Source organism: Melanostigma gelatinosum, assembly GCF_949748355.1.
Source record: "Melanostigma gelatinosum genome assembly, chromosome: 21".
NCBI lineage: Eukaryota > Metazoa > Chordata > Actinopteri > Perciformes > Zoarcidae > Melanostigma > Melanostigma gelatinosum.
This window is the reverse complement of record NC_136654.1, coordinates 7847599-7864607: the sequence shown is the minus strand read 5'-3', so window position 1 is coordinate 7864607 and position 17009 is coordinate 7847599. Positions and strand designations below refer to the sequence as shown.

The 17009-nt window shown below is 43.7% G+C and overlaps 2 protein-coding genes across 3 annotated transcripts; both read left to right on the top strand.

Moving 5' to 3' along the window:
* The first annotated feature begins 371 nt into the window (after positions 1 to 371).
* On the top strand, positions 372 to 9390 carry LOC306794928 (transforming growth factor beta-1-induced transcript 1 protein-like). Of its 2 annotated transcripts, XM_079293188.1 has the most exons (12): positions 372 to 535; positions 3673 to 3723; positions 4080 to 4228; positions 4323 to 4378; positions 4703 to 4839; positions 4928 to 5009; positions 5241 to 5325; positions 6016 to 6198; positions 6319 to 6492; positions 6583 to 6664; positions 7196 to 7344; positions 8509 to 9390. In XM_079293188.1, exons 1-12 carry the CDS (start codon positions 523 to 525, stop codon positions 8773 to 8775), a joined length of 1428 nt encoding a protein of 475 aa, XP_079149314.1. In that variant the 5' UTR covers positions 372 to 522; the 3' UTR covers positions 8776 to 9390. The 2 variants fall into 2 exon arrangements, with proteins under 2 accessions (XP_079149314.1, XP_079149315.1); XM_079293189.1 differs by lacking the exon at positions 3673 to 3723.
* A 687-nt stretch (positions 9391 to 10077) lies between these two features.
* patl2 (PAT1 homolog 2) lies at positions 10078 to 16350 on the top strand. The gene is made up of 19 exons (XM_079293851.1): positions 10078 to 10191; positions 10480 to 10633; positions 11183 to 11460; positions 11777 to 11839; positions 11942 to 11995; positions 12083 to 12247; positions 12635 to 12709; positions 12822 to 12970; positions 13339 to 13413; positions 13749 to 13872; positions 13960 to 14077; positions 14534 to 14640; positions 14727 to 14780; positions 14857 to 14999; positions 15179 to 15335; positions 15490 to 15630; positions 15716 to 15813; positions 15926 to 16066; positions 16159 to 16350. The coding sequence occupies exons 1-19, from the start codon at positions 10168 to 10170 to the stop codon at positions 16190 to 16192; spliced, it is 2154 nt and encodes a 717-aa protein (XP_079149977.1). The 5' UTR covers positions 10078 to 10167; the 3' UTR covers positions 16193 to 16350.
* Positions 16351 to 17009: the final 659 nt, after the last annotated feature.

The window sequence follows — 17009 nt, the reverse complement described above, 5'->3', positions numbered from 1 at the left end:
AGGGGGCACCGCCCATTAAGTGTTTATCCTGCTGTGAAGGACAGTAAGTGCATCGTCCAATACTTTCTTATGTAGCAGTTTACATCGTCGCAGCGGGGCTTCGAGCCGCAGTTTGTGCAGCTCGCGTCGCCACTAAATCCTTAATTTTCTCTCCCAAATATGGACTAGGAATGTCCAGGATGACGTCGCGTGTCCGGGGAATGCGGGGTTTGTAAACCACATTTATTTAACTACGCCTTCTTCCAGTCTCAGGTCCTGGTAGGCATTAAACAGGAAGAGAGTCGTGTAGGAAAAAAAAGAAACGGGACGCCCTCCTCATTCGCCTCCTCCTCCTCCTCCTCCTCCTCCTCCTCTCTTGGCGGATAACGGTGTCCAAGAAGTTATTCAGGACCGACGCACAGACAATAGCGCCGAGACTAGTCTCTGTTGCGGGCTTTGATACGCTTCCATCACTACTTATTAATGCTGTCCGCGTCCGTATTGTGTCACACGAAGAGGAAAACACTCGGCTGAAATCACACCATGGACGATTTGGGTAAGTATCGGTGCTGTTCTTCTGCTACATGTTGAGATATCTTCAGGGGATCTCTGGGAAGGGGTGGTGTGCCCAGACCTCACAGTCTCTGGCCCAAACAGAGGAAATAAGGTCTGTTCATTCTGGCAGTCTCAGTGGAGTAGAATTTCCTTTTCTGTCCACAAGGACTGTAATGAAAAAGGGGGATTTTATTGGCTCCCATAATATCTTAAGGTAGAGAAAAGCTATACATCCTGAAATATAAATATACAACTTCTATGTCAAAACATTGTTCCTCCTTATCTCATGATATTGTCCTGTTCACAGTAATTATCTCTACAGTGTGCTCCCGTCCTCTTGAGATTTAAAAAGTATTTTTTTGTTGTTGCAGAATTTACCTTTTCAAGCAAACAGGCCACACATGCACACATACTCCCACAGGTACCACAAGAACTGGTACTGCATTACTCCTTCTGCCCGACACTGAGTGCTTTGTGCATGCCCTGCAAATTCAATAAATTCTTTGTAAATTAGATTAAAAGGGATCCACAGCGGGCTTTCCCATCCATTCATATCAACAGGTCAGGGATGGAGAGAAGCCTCATAATGCTCAACAGAGTATTCCATTTTGAAAACATCAAAGAGGGTTGTGGCCAGCGTCTGGGAGCGTGACTGCTTCTGTCTTTTTCTATTGATGAACATGTCAGAAGAAGATTCCTTTTCTTTTTCTCAAAACAACATTATGAGAAGCTCGACTCTTTGTGTGTCGGAAAGGCCCCGAAATAGCCCAGGGCCACGCTGCTCTTTAAAGAAAAAAACTAAAAAATGCCACAGAGTTCAATGACAAAAGAAAGGCCCTTTCGGCCTCAGCTGCCCATTTGCTTTCTCGGGAACTTTCGTCCACTTCAGAATTAGGGGATTTATGCTTTACAAGCAATTCTGGAAGGAATGGCCAAGATGTAACCAAGCACATCTGGGCACATCTGGATCCGATTGCACGCGAGAGAGAGACCCAGAGTGACTGGGTGAGCGTTAGTCAGGCGGTAGCCATGTTCGGGACACTCTGTTTATGCTGTTGTCTAATAATGTTGCACATTTTTAGGCTTTGGATCTGGCGAGGCTTTACTGTGAAAGAGACCGTTGGCCAAGACAAACAAGTCGACAGGCCGCTCTAAATATGGTCACGATTCCCATTGAGAGAAGTTCAGCTCCTTATATGAGCAGACTGTGAAAGTGTGTGTGTGTGTGTGTGTGTGTGAGAGAGAGACACACACACAGCAGCGAGGAGGGCCAGTAGTACATGCGCAAGCTTCTCACCATTGGTCGTACCAGAAGTGTGAATCATCTGTGGCAGAAGTGACCTCAGGGATGAACTAATGCGGGTTAAGTTGGTTCTGTCCATCGTGTCACGTGACTGATCACCAAAGACATTTAATAATTGGTTGACCTGCCGTTACCAAAACAAACCAAAGCAAAGTTAACGGGTGTATATGGAGTGATGAGGTCTTCAGCACAGGGTTATAATTAAAGCTTTTTAACAAGGGACAGCACCTGAAAGCTCGAACTACAACCACGTGCGTCTGCTCGGGTAGTTGGTTTTATGCCTGATTCTTTTCTTAAAAGTGTCGACCAGTAGATCAGTGATTCCCAGCCAGAGGGTCCTTCTGCATTTGCTAAGCTGTATATTTATTGTATGTTAATAACCGATAAAATGCCAGCTATGATAATTCAATGACACAACCTGAGTCAGTGTTAACACTACAGCATGCAGTTGGGAGTTTATAAGCAAGCAGAGAGGGTCAAAATCGATTTAGAAACGTGACGGATTAAATGGTTGAAGCATTTATTTGACTCCAACTGGTAGTGGTGTGCAAAGCTACTAACTAATGAGACCAAAACTAAACATCAACAATTCAAAGTTTTGTATTGAAAACGTATGCAAACAGCATCCGCTGTTGCGTTTTTTTAAAGGGGGCACACCACCATAAAGATCATGTTTTACTTATTTTCAAAATGCCATTATTTTCTTGCATTCCCAAATGCAATACAGGGTCCTCTTCCATTTATTCCACTTATTAAAATATATGCGCATGAGCCAATTATATTGCATCACTTTAGCCGTGTATTGAAAGATAATTTCTGTCCCGAATCATGTTGGATTGCCCCTTTTAATAATGTTAAATAATACCCTGTTACTCTATTTAAAATAGAAATAAACACATTTTAACATGAAGGGTGCTGATTGAGGGGTGCTTCAGCTCATCTGGCAGGGCTGTGGGGGTGTATCATGCTAAAAAGTGTTTCCCCTCTTACCTGTAATGCTATTTATCAAACTAGATTGTTTTGGTTCGAGTTGCCGAGTGCTGGAGATATTGGCCGTAGAGATGTCTGCCTTCTCTCCAATATAATGGGATTGTATGGCACTTCGCTTGTGGTGCTCAAAGCGCCCCAAAAAAGAAAATGCATTCGAAAAACTCAACGTCAATGTCTTATTCCAGAAATCATGACTCAAGATAATCCACAGACCTTGTTCTGAGCAGTTTCATGTCGGAACTATGGTTCCTGTTCTTGTTTATGCTTTTTGGTCCGTAGAATCAATCTAGATTGATAAATAGCTCAACAGGTAAAGGGAAAAAGTTGTGTTTTTGATTTTGGGGTGAACTGTCCCTTTAAGTCTGTGTGAACCCGGTAAAAACAGTGAAATTTAAATCGAGTCAAAACAGCAGCCTCTCGTCTACATCTCAGAGTTTGTAATTACTCATGTTCAACACACTTTTTTTTTACAAACTTTGGCCTGAAGTCGCTGGTACATGAACTTGTCAGCACGAACTGCAGCGGCTAACCCTTGAGCAAGTTTCTGGACAGCTTCCACTTGCAGCGAGTGAGATGCGGTGGAGTGTATTTAGATATCAGTTGCTAAACACTCTTCCTCCTCTGCTTCCTTTCAATGCTGGCATGTCTTGGGTAAGTTTGCGTGCGCTCTAATAACTCCACTGTGTCGATGGATTGTCTCTGGGTTGTGCAAGCGTCTTGACTGTCTGGTCCTCGGCCGGATTGGATTCCTGAGGACGCTCGTTGTCCTCCGTGTCGTGTCTGACACGTGGGCTGATATGCTGCTGCTGTATTATTGGTCACACAGGCTGTCTGTCTCTCCTTAGGGGTGCCTGAGCCACCTAACTACCCTCTCAGTCCGCGTATTGTTGTGTTTGGTACGTAACTGCCTGTGCATGTGTTTGCATGTTTCATTGTGTCTGCCAGTTACATGACTTCATATGATCTGTCTAACATCCAGTGTGTGTTTTCGTCTCCACCTGTACTGCATGCTTTTTAAAAAATCCATTTCTTCATTCATATCTCTTTTTATTTCCCTTTCATGGTGTATAAACAAACTGATAACACTATCATGGACATTCATAAAGATAAAAAAGATACGTCATGGGGTCGTTAAGTGTCTTTCATTTTCATCACCAACCAATCTGAAGCTAAATTGAATTGTAAATCGAACCGGAATTTCATCGCATTCGTGCTGTTGGTTCAGTTTCTGTTCCTTAAACCTCCCTTGCAGACGCCCTCCTTGCTGATCTGGAGAACACCGGCTCTCCTCTGGCTCGGTGTCCCGTCCTGCTCACCTCTGACCCTCCACAAAATGCTGACCCTGATCCCAAAGAGTCCACCCAAACCCGGCCGCCGCCGCCCGCCTACACCCCACAGCAGGTAGACCACTAGCTGCCAGGGAGGGATTCGTTTCATATCCTTTACTGCAGATTCTGTTTCCACTCTGATTTTTCACTTCTGGTTTGTCTCTCAGACGGTTTCTGCTGCAATGAAATCTTCGCAAAACTCCAACCCAGACAAATTATACAGGTAACGCCCTCTGTTTGACGCGGTGTAATCAAGAATATACCATTTAAAAAAGTGTCCATACACTGCAGATTTCTGTGAAGATAAGTTCTTCGGATCTTACATCAGAGAGGAAGTGACGACATCAAAAAAAAAAAAATGTTGATTTCAAATTCTACATTTTCGGTAATGAGTGAGTATATACATGAGTCATTTCCGAATGGACAAAGTTCAAGAGTCACCTATGAGTCATGACAAGTGACCATGAAGAAGCCAACCACATGAGTGACGGGAGGTTTGAGGATCTGTGTTGATTTGGGACACCGCCCGTTTTTGCCTCTCTTACAGCACAGTGTGTAAACCGCGCTCTCCACGCACAACAGATCCTCCGCCGGCCTTCTCCTCCTCCTCGCTGCTGGGAGGAGGTCTGAGTGAACTGGACCATCTGTTACAGGAGCTGAATGCCACCCAGTTTAACATCACAGGTTAGTGTGTGTGTGTACGTGTTTTATGTCCCCGTGCTGAACTCTGAGGTGAATCTTTTCTAATGTATGACCTCGTTTTTGTCATCAGATGAGATCCTGGCCCAGTTCCCTTCTTCTAAGAAAGATGAGAGGGACAAGATCAAGGATAAGGTCACCAGCTCCTCCCCCAGGTACCAAAACTATTCAATTCAGTCAAATCCAAAGAATCGCCAGAGTTCACTGCAATCCCAGTGAATGCAAAGAGTTTCTTGTTGAAATAGTTGCGCATTAACAGCCATCAACATTTCGTCAGCAATGTTCACAAAGTCACACTCTGATAAATTGTGGGCAGTGTACAAGTCGAATCTGATGAAATTGTGTCAATGGAGGGTTCATTGAAACAATTGTCTTTTTTGTTCTAGCTCTGCGAAGCCTTCAGCAACATCAGCCACACTGGAATTGGACAAACTGATGGCTTCTCTGTCCGACTTCAGAGTCCAGAGCACAGTAACAGTCCACACTACACCACAAAAATCACCAAAATCTATTTTCTTCGAAATGTGACCGCAAGAGCATGCTGGTTTTTTTTCTTTCTTCCATCATTCCCAGCTGTTCCAGGCTTTAACACAGCTCACGCTGATTCATGGTGCGTTCATGAAGAAGTTCACTTGACTTCATGATGACTTCACTGTTACTGTGCGGCCTGGCCGCAGCACATGCCTCACCAGATAGAGCCCGAGGATAGAAATTAGTCTCGGTGGAGGTATTTTCCAGCCTCAGAAATATCTTCAGATAGTTGGAAGTCAGAGTTCTACATTTGGTATGGTACATACTCCCGTCATTCTCCTTCTTCAGTGTGTCTGTGTGCTGGCATGTGAGCAAACGTTTGTTTGGTTCCAGTGTGCAGTCCAGCTGTGAGTTTAATTGTATACTTTTGTTCTTGACCACCAGCAGCAAAAAACAATGACATTTCTCTCATGAATGTGTGTATATGACCAGGGCCATTTCTCTCCCAAAATGCAACCTGTAATGGGGTTGAAATACATTCCCATCAGTTGAGGCGATATTTCTGCTACTTCTACAATGTTTTTCTGTGCCTCAGACAGCCTCATATCTGGATGTTTAGACGCCTTACAGTCAGTCTCTTATGGCAATTCATTTCAATTTCAATTTTCAATTTTCTTTCTCGTCTCCCAGCCAGCGGTGCCTGTCAGTCCAGTGGTAACAGCACCACAGCAGCCCACCCCCCCACCACAGGCCTCCTCCGGCGGCTCATTGGACAACATGCTGGGGCTGCTTCAGTCGGACCTGACCCGACAAGGAGTTCAAACATCCTCCAAAGGAAACTGTTCGGCTTGTCAAAAGCCAGTGGTAGGACAGGTGAGTTATCAGAATGAGCTTTTAGCACAAGGTTTGGCAGGACTTTGTGTCCTGCTCCCGTCACTGTAATCATCAAAGGATGGCGTTCATTCATCATGTTTTGACTGCGTCCTCTTGCAGGTGGTAACGGCTCTTGGGAAGGTTTGGCACCCGGAGCACTTTGTGTGCACTGAGTGCGAGGCAGAGTTAGGCAGTCGCAACTTCTTCGAGAAGGACGGGCGGCCGTACTGCGAGTCGGACTACTTCACCCTCTTCTCCCCTCACTGTGCGCAATGCAACAAGCCCATTCTGAATGTGAGGGACTCTGTTGTGTGCAAGCTTACCCGAAATTGATCCCCCGACCCACCTGATGCCATTTAACTTTTCACTCCTCTTGTCATTCAGAAAATGGTCACCGCTCTGGATAAGAACTGGCACCCAGAGTGTTTCTGCTGCGTCAAGTGCAGCCGGGCGTTTGGAGAGGAAGGTAATGGGCGTCACACACTGCATCCTGTCTGGGTTCAACACACAACTATTAACAATGAACTCCAGCAGGGTTGCACTTACAAACAACCCTAAAAGCACCTGCATGACCTTCTGTTTAAGGTTGTAATCTGTCCCAGAGTTTGTAATCGCTACAAATCTGTTTGCAGTGGCTGCGTTGCATTGCTTCAAACTGCTAACTCCCTTAAACAACATTTAATTTGTCTGGTTTTCAAGGGAGAATTAATGTTCTGTTGTAAAGGCATCTTTACCCTGCCAAGGATTCAGGGGAAATACTAAATCTTTGGCATGAAAATGGCCAAATTAAATGCAGAACAAGCTTTGAGACGACAACAAAAAATTTGGTGAGCCTTTAAAAACTCACATCAGTAAAACCTTAAACCATTACAAACGGATGAATGTCCCACAGACCAGAGTCACGTTTCACGCAGTGTTTTCTTTCCGAGCATCATCCAGTTCATCAAACGTTGATCAAAGAGACGTCTTGAACTGAGTAAAACTGTCTCTTCTGCAGGTTTCCATGACCGTGAGGGGCAGCAGTACTGCCAGCAGTGCTTCTTGACTCTGTTTGCTTCCCGCTGTCAAGGCTGCAGCCAGCCCATCCTGGAAAACTACATCTCAGCGCTCAGCTCTCTCTGGCACCCGCAGTGCTTCGTTTGTAGGGTGAGTGCTTCTCTGTGGGGTTCCAACGCCGGGTCAGTGAGGAAAGTTATGTTTACATTCAATCTGTACCCTTCGAGTTTTACAAATGTGTTGAGTGTATTTACTTCCTCATTAAACAAAGCTGATTTTTTTTTTCAGCATTTTGAAACTAGTGTTGTTTACATCCATGCTTACTTGATAGAGGTCTTCTTCACTGCTATTGTTGGCACATTGCTGGCGTTCTTGGAGTGTGTTCCCACCACCTTTTGGTCAGTGGTCCTCATGCATTATGCATGAGACAAACAAAACGGGGACCCAATCATAAAAAAATGCCTCATAGTGCTACTAGAGGTAAAAAAAAACACACAGGGTAGCTTTACATCTATCCTGAGGTAATGACCAATGCAGACTATTGAGGATAATTAGGTCGTCTTCTGTAATATTTATTGGAATTTGACTGGTTTATAATGATATAAAGAGGAGTTTACACGCTATGACTACACACATATTGCATTATGTTGAGGTTATTTAAGGCTGATTTGATTTTTGGACTCATTTTGATTTTTTTTTAGGGGGAAAAAATACATTTATGGAATCAGAAATATAATTAAAGGAATCTTGTCAATTGCTGTTGAATAATCACATAGCTGGGCACTGGACCTTAATGGGGCGGCTGTGGCTCAGGAGCTGGAGCGGGTCGTTCACATATGAGAAGATTGGTGGTTCAATCCCCGACTCCTTCAGTCACAATGTTGAACTGTCCTCCAAGATATCCAACCCCAAAGTCCTCCAGAAGACTGTGTGTGTTTATAAATGCCATTTACCAATGTAGGGAAATTAAGTTCACGAAGATGTTTGAACAGTTGTGTAAATGAAGAAATACAATGTGAAAAATGTCCGTCTTTCTAAAGAATTTTGGGACAAAATGGGACATTTCTTGATCAAGGCACTGAACTGACAGCTGCTATGGGGAAGCTGCTCAGTGACCAACAGATCAGACTGTGGTTGTGATGATATGATGTGTGTAGTGTGAGCAGGGTGTTTGAAAAACTAAAAATAAGTTTGGATGATGTCATGAGAAAGTTGTAATTTCACGAGGCAACTGTCTAATTACAGTGTCATGAGTCAGGTCTCTCTGCTGTGCCTGAATCTCTCTGCGTCTCGTTCCCTCTCTCTCTTCTTCAGGAGTGTTACAGCCCCTTCGTCAACGGCAGCTTCTTCGAACACGAGGGTCAGCCGCTGTGTGAGGCCCACTACCACCAGTCGCGTGGCAGCATGTGCCAGGCCTGCCAGCAGCCGATCTTGGGCCGCTGCGTCACCGCCATGGGGGCCAAATTCCACCCCCACCACCTCGTGTGTCACTTCTGCCTGAAGCCCCTGAGCAAAGGCTGCTTCAAGGAGCAGGAGAACAAGCCCTACTGCCACCCCTGCTTCATCAAACTCTTTGGTTGAGGACACAACAGGACTTTGCCTCCCCCTCCTCCTCTGGGTCGCCAAGTGAAGAAGCTGTATGACTCTGAGTTCTCAATTCGTTTGTTTTTTATTGTGGGAATGAGGGTGGAGCTGGTCTCTTTCTTGGTTTTAAGAATATTAGAGTTGAGAGGGAGAGTGGAATAAAAAGAGAATCATCCAACCCAATTAGTTTCAGTTTATTTCACATAAAAGTGGAATGCATTTTGACTTGCAGTGTAAAATACAACTCTAGCATTGGTTAGACGAATACAAAATGATGCCAAATGATTTTGTCATGTATGCATACTGTATTGATTCAAATTGAATATTGAAAATTGAATTATTTTGCCAAAGGTAGAAAAGAAACAGTATATTAAGAGCAAATGTATTGTTTCAGTGAAGGACTTGTGCAAAAAAATCCCCTTTAATATATTTGCTTTACATTGCAAAAAGTATAAGTGCCACTGCAATTGCATTTCTACATTGTATGCTGACTGCTATGTGCTGTATGTTTTGTGTAAGCTCTCATATGTTTAATGGCAGATATTTTGCATTGTACTTTCACTATTGCTCTATGCAAATTTGCCAAAAACAGTTCCAAAGAATGAAATAAAGGAGAACACAATTGTTGTGCTGTTTCATGTTTGAGTGAATCAAAGGATCAATTGTGAAATGTGAGAAAATGAAACCAAGCAACTTTTCAAATCTACACATCCTTTATGTGGGAAGTAAATATCATAAACATCTAAATAATGTCTGTCAAGAGTCAGCAGACATATAACAAGTGAAGTGAAGAAAGAAAAAGAAAAGTACACGTTTTATGTTTTCGCCATTTGCCATTCCTGATGATTGATACTGGGTACATTATAGTAGTATCCATCCATTAAACAGACCAGAAACCCTTCTTCGTCCACTTATGCATATGCAAGAATATATCTACGACAGGATTTTATTGTACATGTGTCGTGTAGAGATTAATATGGAGCCTAGAAATTTTGACGCTGCAGAAAATAAATATATCAAGTTTGACCACTAGATGGCAATGTTCGCCCACTGTTTTGAGCTCGAGCATAACTATTTTAAAATCAATGGCAGCATCCTGGAGGTGTCCAAGTTTTTGAAAAGGAAAGGAAAAGTTGACCTGGTATAAACTCTTAAAACAAATAAAAAATAAAAATATTCATATTATCAGTAGAGTCGAGCTGATAGCTACGTGCAGCGTGTTGACGTGCGCACGTCGCCTCCGCAGCGCACAGGTGAGTTCATTTAAAAGTTGATGAGAATCCCTTTGCTGTCTGACAAGAGAGAGCAGGTAGCCTGGTAGGAGAACGAAAGTCTCCGTGAGTGACCCGGCGGCGTCAAGTGAAAGAAAGAAACAATCCAGAATACACAATGAGTGACACGGAACAGCACAAAGTAAGTTGGTGTTATTTCGCTGCTTATTAATGTGTGAATATTGTTGTATTGCGCGAGCTGCAGGTCTCAAATGTGGCCGTGACGTTACACAGCGTGCTAACAAGCTAATCGGGTGTTTATTGCATGCTAAATATGTCGAGTGATATTACAACAGTGGCTGAAAACCTTGTATTTGTATAGTGGGATACAGTGATTTAGAAGAAAAAAAAAGTCCTGTCTTGTTTTGGAAGGTTTCTGCTCAGAGTCTCGCTGCCTTCTTTATAGTCGTGCTATATTTCGACCTCACAGGAGGCCGAAAACGTGTCCCAGCCTCAGTGGCCTGAGAATGGAGAGGAGTGGAGTGATGGAGAGGATGCCACGAATATGGACTGTGGGCTTCTGCAGGCCATGGCTGACGATGATGAGGAGATAAACGTCTACAACGAGGAGACGTTTGGAATGGGTGTGTATGGATGTGCTGCTCCTCAGACCTTTTCCGTCCTTTCCCAGCTGGGTCTCTCAAGTACAATATAATCATTTTTGTCGTCGGATGGTGCAACAGGTGTACTGATGACAAACCGTTTCTACACTGTACCAAAAAAAGGTTGAGTGAGTTCTAAAGGGTCGACGTTTTGGAAAATACTTATTTACTTTCTTGCAGCGATTCATGAGCGATGGATACCACTCATGGTCTGTATGATAAACTGAGCCAGTAGCTGTAGCTCAGCACAAATACTGGATAAAGGGGGAAACTGCCTTCCTGGCTCTGCCCACATATAAGGAGTCTGGAAATTCGTATTCCAGAACTTCAAAATAAAAGAAATCGATCAAACTTTCACTTTGTAAAGGATCACAGATGAAGACTGTAATTTATCAGGATTACCTCATTTTTGTTGGAGCAATTGAGATTAGCGGGTTTGTTGCCACAACTAAAATGTTTACAGTCTGCTATGCGATGCCTGCTCTGTAAATCACATGTCGTACAGTATTTCTACATGTGTCTGTGTCGTAGATCTCGATGCACAAGGGCCCGCAGAGGACCCCGGCAGCGGTCTCCTTCAGTTTGGAGGAGAGCTGCCTCCACTACCAACACCTCCACCAGACACCAAACCACCCAAATCACCCCACCACAGCCCTCGCTCCCCTCCCAGACAGAGTCCACAGTATCTGCCCCGGGCTCCCCCGGGGCAGCGTGGCAGAGTAAGGGGGCAGAGAGGAGGGCTGGGAAGGGGCCAGATGTTTGAAGACCCAGCTGTGATGAGGATGGTAGAGGGGCGACCAAGCCTCAAGGTGATGCGGAGTAACCAAGAGAACAATAATATCCATATCATAGGGAAATATTACATTTCAATATCACTTTTCTATTTTAGTTTCTATTATTAAGGGCTGGTGTTAGTATTACTACTTATACACTTAATACCTATTACTCTTTTGTTCATATAAGGTAATATATTTACTCTTTTGTTTTTTCATATCGTATATGTTGTAATCTTGCTGGCACAATAATTTCCTTTGGGATTAACAGAGATCGATTTAATCTAACTTCATTGTCTGAAATGTGGGATTTGAAAGCTCTCCTCATAGCAGCTTGTCTTCGTTTTTAAAGACTCTTGACAGTGCCATAGTGGACCTTGGGAATGCCATGTACCAGAAGACCTTAGAGGATGATGTAAGCGACAACTTTCTTTTTTTGTTTTTTGTATTTTTTGGTCACACTTTGCTCATACTGCTAATGTTTCCTTACGTTGTTTGATGTCTTTTTTCCCTTCAGTACCCGTTGCCCTCGTTCAGAAAGACTAGAAGAATCTCAGGATCAATACTTCAGGTTAAGATCCCTAACAACACGTGTTATAATCTGTGTGACAGTGAGTTACTTTAACATCCAGTTGTGCTATTTGATTCTGTTTTGTAGGACAGTGCTGTAGTGTGTGTGATTGATGGTCACAGAGGTGGCGGTCAACACCTGCCCTCCAGCTTCCTGGATTTGCCATATCCTGTCTCTTCCTTCAGGGGCAGAAGAGGGGAACCCGGAGGATCCTACATCAGGCGACAGTTTGGCCAAAGAGACCCCCCTCAGGTGGATTCATTTGAAAGGATAATCGTTTCTTTAAAGGAGTAGTACGAGGGTTTTTTTTTAGTTTTCTTGCTGGGTGTTGGATGACAACATCAATACCAGTCATGTCTGTGTGAATTGATATGACGCACTTAAGTCCCATCCATGTTGTAGTGGATTTTGTTACTTGTGGACAGAGCCAGGCTAGCAGTTTCCCCTGGTTCCAGTCTTGATGCTAAGCTAATCGGCTGTAGCTCCATCTACAAATTAACTCAACAGAAATGAAAGTCGTATCAATCACCTCCTCTGAATATCTGCACGAAAGTAAATGCATTTCCTAAAATGTTAAACTCTTCCTTTAACCAAACCTTGTCGGGCGTTCCCTCACTGAATCGTGCCTTTTTCTTGCAGATTCATGCGTCCATGGCACCAGGTTCACCCATCTTCTCACGTCAACCGTTAACCCCGCGGCAACATTACGATCAGGTTCAAACCATAACTAAAGCTACTCTGGTGCATTAAAGCCAACAGTAAATGTATTCACAAAGAGTTGAGTAGCTCTACTTGTGTACGACTCGTGACATTATTTTGTGCTCAGACAGGGGGCTTCCTGTTTCCTACAAACCGGCCTTGCCCCTCCACTCCTCAGTCTCTGACTCCTAAGATGATACAACTTCGCTTTGGTGCCAACTCACCGAGGCCATCCCCCTTTTACAGCCCCTCGTCTAATCCGCCGCAGCATTTCAGGTGTGTGTATCGTGTTTTGTGGCATGAAATATTTAGGAGTATCCAAGTATATTTATGACTTTGCAGTCTTGTTCATCCCTCATGAGTATATACAACTCTCTTCATTGACCTGACATTCATAGATTTTATTCAATCCCTGACATGTGTATTTACGAGGTGAAGTTAGAGGAATGGATAGCTGTGCCTTCTGGCGATAAAAGATGCAGCCGTACATTTAAACATAGCAACTCTTGGCTGGTTTCAACACCCAGCTTTCTTGATTTTAACATCCTGTGAGAGAAAACATGTTATAATGCATCGTCCTTGTTTTGCATGCATTGAGATAAACCGTTCATTACTCTCTAATATGTACGTTGTCTGACCCACAGATACCCCGGTCCTGTCACCCAGCTCCACCCCCAACACAAACGACTTCTTAGTCAAAAACAACGCATATTCCAAAGGTTGGTGCTACATCTCTTAAAGGAGCTATATTTAACATGTTGTCTCTAAGGATATAGAGGAGTAATATCTACCTGAACAGAGAGGGAAATCGCTCTTCCCGTATGTGTTGTAAGCTGAGCTTGCTTTGTTGACAAAGCCGGGCAGGCCGTGTGATCATGTGAGTGCATGTCGTTAGCTCACCACTGCTGCTCTGCTCTCAATCAAAATGCTCCCGATCTCAGATCTTGACCTTTTTATAAAGATTCTGAACTTTTCTTTTTTTTTTTGAATCTGTCAGTATGTTATGAAATAGAAAAAGGCTAATTATTTATAGAACAACACGACCTGTTTGTAGGAAACCCGAGGACTGGGATCCTTACTGTAACCTCATGACGGACAAAGAGAAGGAGTGGATCACCAGGCTGCAGATGATTCAGCTGCAAAGTGAGAATCCATACCACGAGGACTACTATTACCAGGTAAAAGCTTTTAAGCCAAATAACCAACCTCTGCAACATGACAAAGACGGAGCTTTTCACGGCTAGCGTATTTAAACTTCGTCACAGGAGTACTATCGGCGAATAGAAGCGAAGATGGCAGAGGAAGAGCTGGGCATCAGGAGCAAGAGGGAGCCACCCAAGCTTACCACGCCTTACATCACAAAAACCGACGTCTACGCACCAGGTTGACTCGTCATATTGTCACGCTATTAGAACACATTGTTTGGTATTTGATTCGCCTAGACTGGTTCCGGCCTGGCTGTAGTTTCCACTGAGGACATGCGTCTCCTCACTTTTATTGTTTCTCTGTCTCTCTGAGCACATTTCTCCAACTGTCCTGCCACCACTGTCCAGATGAGAAGATCAGAGTTTATAAAATGTCAATCGTCTCAACTTAGTCACCTTCAGTTATTTGTTGTTGGGAGCTGTAAACAGCACGAAAGGTTTACCTGCAAACACTATTCACGGCTGAAAAAGGTGCCTCCAACTTTGTTTTTAAAAATCCTTTAATCTATATTTTCATGCAGTTAATATTCTCCTAAAAATACGCCTTCATTTTCTTTACTTCACTATGTTCCTCTGGAACAAACCACTGGCACCTTTGTGTAAAAGAGTAATGCATGTGCTTTTGCTCTTCCAGTGGTGCACATTGAAGGCTCCCTGGGTCAAGTTGCTGTGTCCACGTGTTACTCTCCTCGCCGGGCCATCAGTGCAGTTCATGCAGTCCAACCTCAGGGTCCACTTGAGGTAATTGTGTTCTTCAGACAATCTTCGTCATCTTGGAGGTGTTTTAAACTGGCTTCCCTGATACTGAGACTTTTTCCACGTTACAGGAACAACAAGACATCAGACAACAGCGGTTAGAGATCTTCAGCAAAATAGAAAAGGTACCTGCCGACTACGTGATTAGATGCATTTTGTTTACCCTCACGAACACTCGGTCACACCTGTTCGGCCCTGCAGCTGTTCGGGGTTCTGTTGGAGGTCGAGGAGGCGGACAGGATGAAAAGTACCGTTTTGTCTGAAGCGGAAGAAACCAGATTGATTGCAAAATCCCAGCAGAAAGTGGAGCACATCTACTCTCAACTGCAACATCACAATCCCGTGTAAGTTCTGCACACCCACCACTATCAACAAGTCATGCATGCTGTTAAAATATTGCTTGTTGAAAAGTGACCTTTAAATTTGTTGTGTCTAGCTTTCATAATGAAGCTGTACTATCATAAGTAACATTTTTATGGATGTTGGCTTTGAGCGAAGAATTTCCCCAAATGTTTTGACGTAGCGATTCAGGCGTGGAGTTCCTTCCGTTCCTGCTGGTCTCAAAAGGCAAAAAGCTCCTCGCCCGTCTGCTCCCGTTTCTGAAACACGACACTGCACTGAAACTCTTGAGCATTGTGACCTCTAACCTTCCTACGCTGATGAGCAGAGATCCAGAAGAGGTAGGGGAGTGTGCTCGGCTGAGCAAAGACTGAGACGTGGTTGAATGTGCCTTTCAACTTGTTGCTACACGCAGCATTCAAAAGGTTAATTAAAAATATACTGCCTCCCCCAGTTTTTGCATGTTTTGGGTAATGCAAGATTTTTCTTCTTTAGGCCCTGCCAGTGCTCTACCCGCCCCTTCGGAATGTGATTGGAGGCCTGGCGTTCAGTCAGCTGATTGTTGTCCTCAAAAATCTGACTTCATCTGAGACTCAAACGGCATACGAGTCGCTCACTCTGGCATGTCAGAACAAGGTCTGTGCTTCGGTGCCCGTTGGCTTCTATTTATGCCTTTTGCATGAAACTTTTGTGACGTTTCCGCATTCGTCTCTCCTCTCAGTTTGGACTGTCCCTGCTGTATGCGCTCCTGTCCCAAGGAGAGAAGCTGCTGTCCTCAGGTGTCCCCTTAGAGCCCAGCATCGGCGACTTTGAGAGCTGGTGGGGATTTTAAGGCTAATATTGCATGATGATGATGATGATGATGATGGGGGGGGGGGGGGGATTACTATATCCTTGTAAGATCTTGACTGGTTTTCCTGTTGTCTTTTAGGACAGACACAATATTCCAGGTGGCGGGACAGCTGTCCCAGTGTTCACTGGTGGAGCCGCTCCTCCTGCCCTCAAACCTGCTCACGCTCTTCTGCCGCTACCTGGACAAGCGCACTGTGCATCAGCTGAAAAGCAACATGGAGTAAGTACTTCTTACCTGTTTGGATGCTGGAAGATATTTTTACACTGTTAAAAATAGTAATTATATACGTATCTCCAAATATCTTTATTTAGGTCTGCAACCGGATTCGTGGCTCTTCCATCTTGAGGCGGACGTAAGCCAATGAGACGTTCAACTAATGACCCGGTTATGATGAACACTAGTTAAAGGAGCAGAGGCCCAGCCCTGACACAAACTACTCGGTGTTCATTAATAACAGAAGAATGTAATTTAGAAATGCTGTCATTATTTTTTTTTTTTTCCCCTCCTTCCCTCACATTTTTGCACACCAAACTGTTTCCCTTCGTTTCCTTTATCTGATCTTTTTATGTTCCTCCCTTTGGTCTCCAGAAGGTTACGTCAGTGCAAGTTATTCGGAAATCACAAACCTGATGTTTTTTTGTTGTCGTCCTTTTAACCTTCCAAAACAAGAGTTGCCATCATTTCATGAGATTGCCGTATACTGAGTTTGTAACGTTTCATCGACTAGTAGATGGAGCTGATTTACTTCCCGTACTGTGTCTTCTGTCTAACCCCAGTTACATTCAGGACAAAACCACATGAGTTATCACTGAGATAAATGTGTTGGATCAGATATTATTGACCAGGTTGAAGATTGTATAGTAATTTATGATTGTACAGCTGAACCTATGTTTATTATAATAATATGACCATTAGGAAAGTCTGCATGGTCAATCAACAAAAGCCATGCAATTATTATTTTTGTAACAAGGCATGCATTGTGTAGCAATACTAAATATGATGTAATTTTTTATTTAGTATGTTCATTTGGAAACTGTAATTTATATTGCACCCTTGTAGAGCACTTGCAACACAAATAAAAAGAATCTTTAAATTGCTCAACAGTTTGATCAAGTCTGCCGACAATGCATTTTGGCACTTAGCCGTGGAGGACATGATGTGC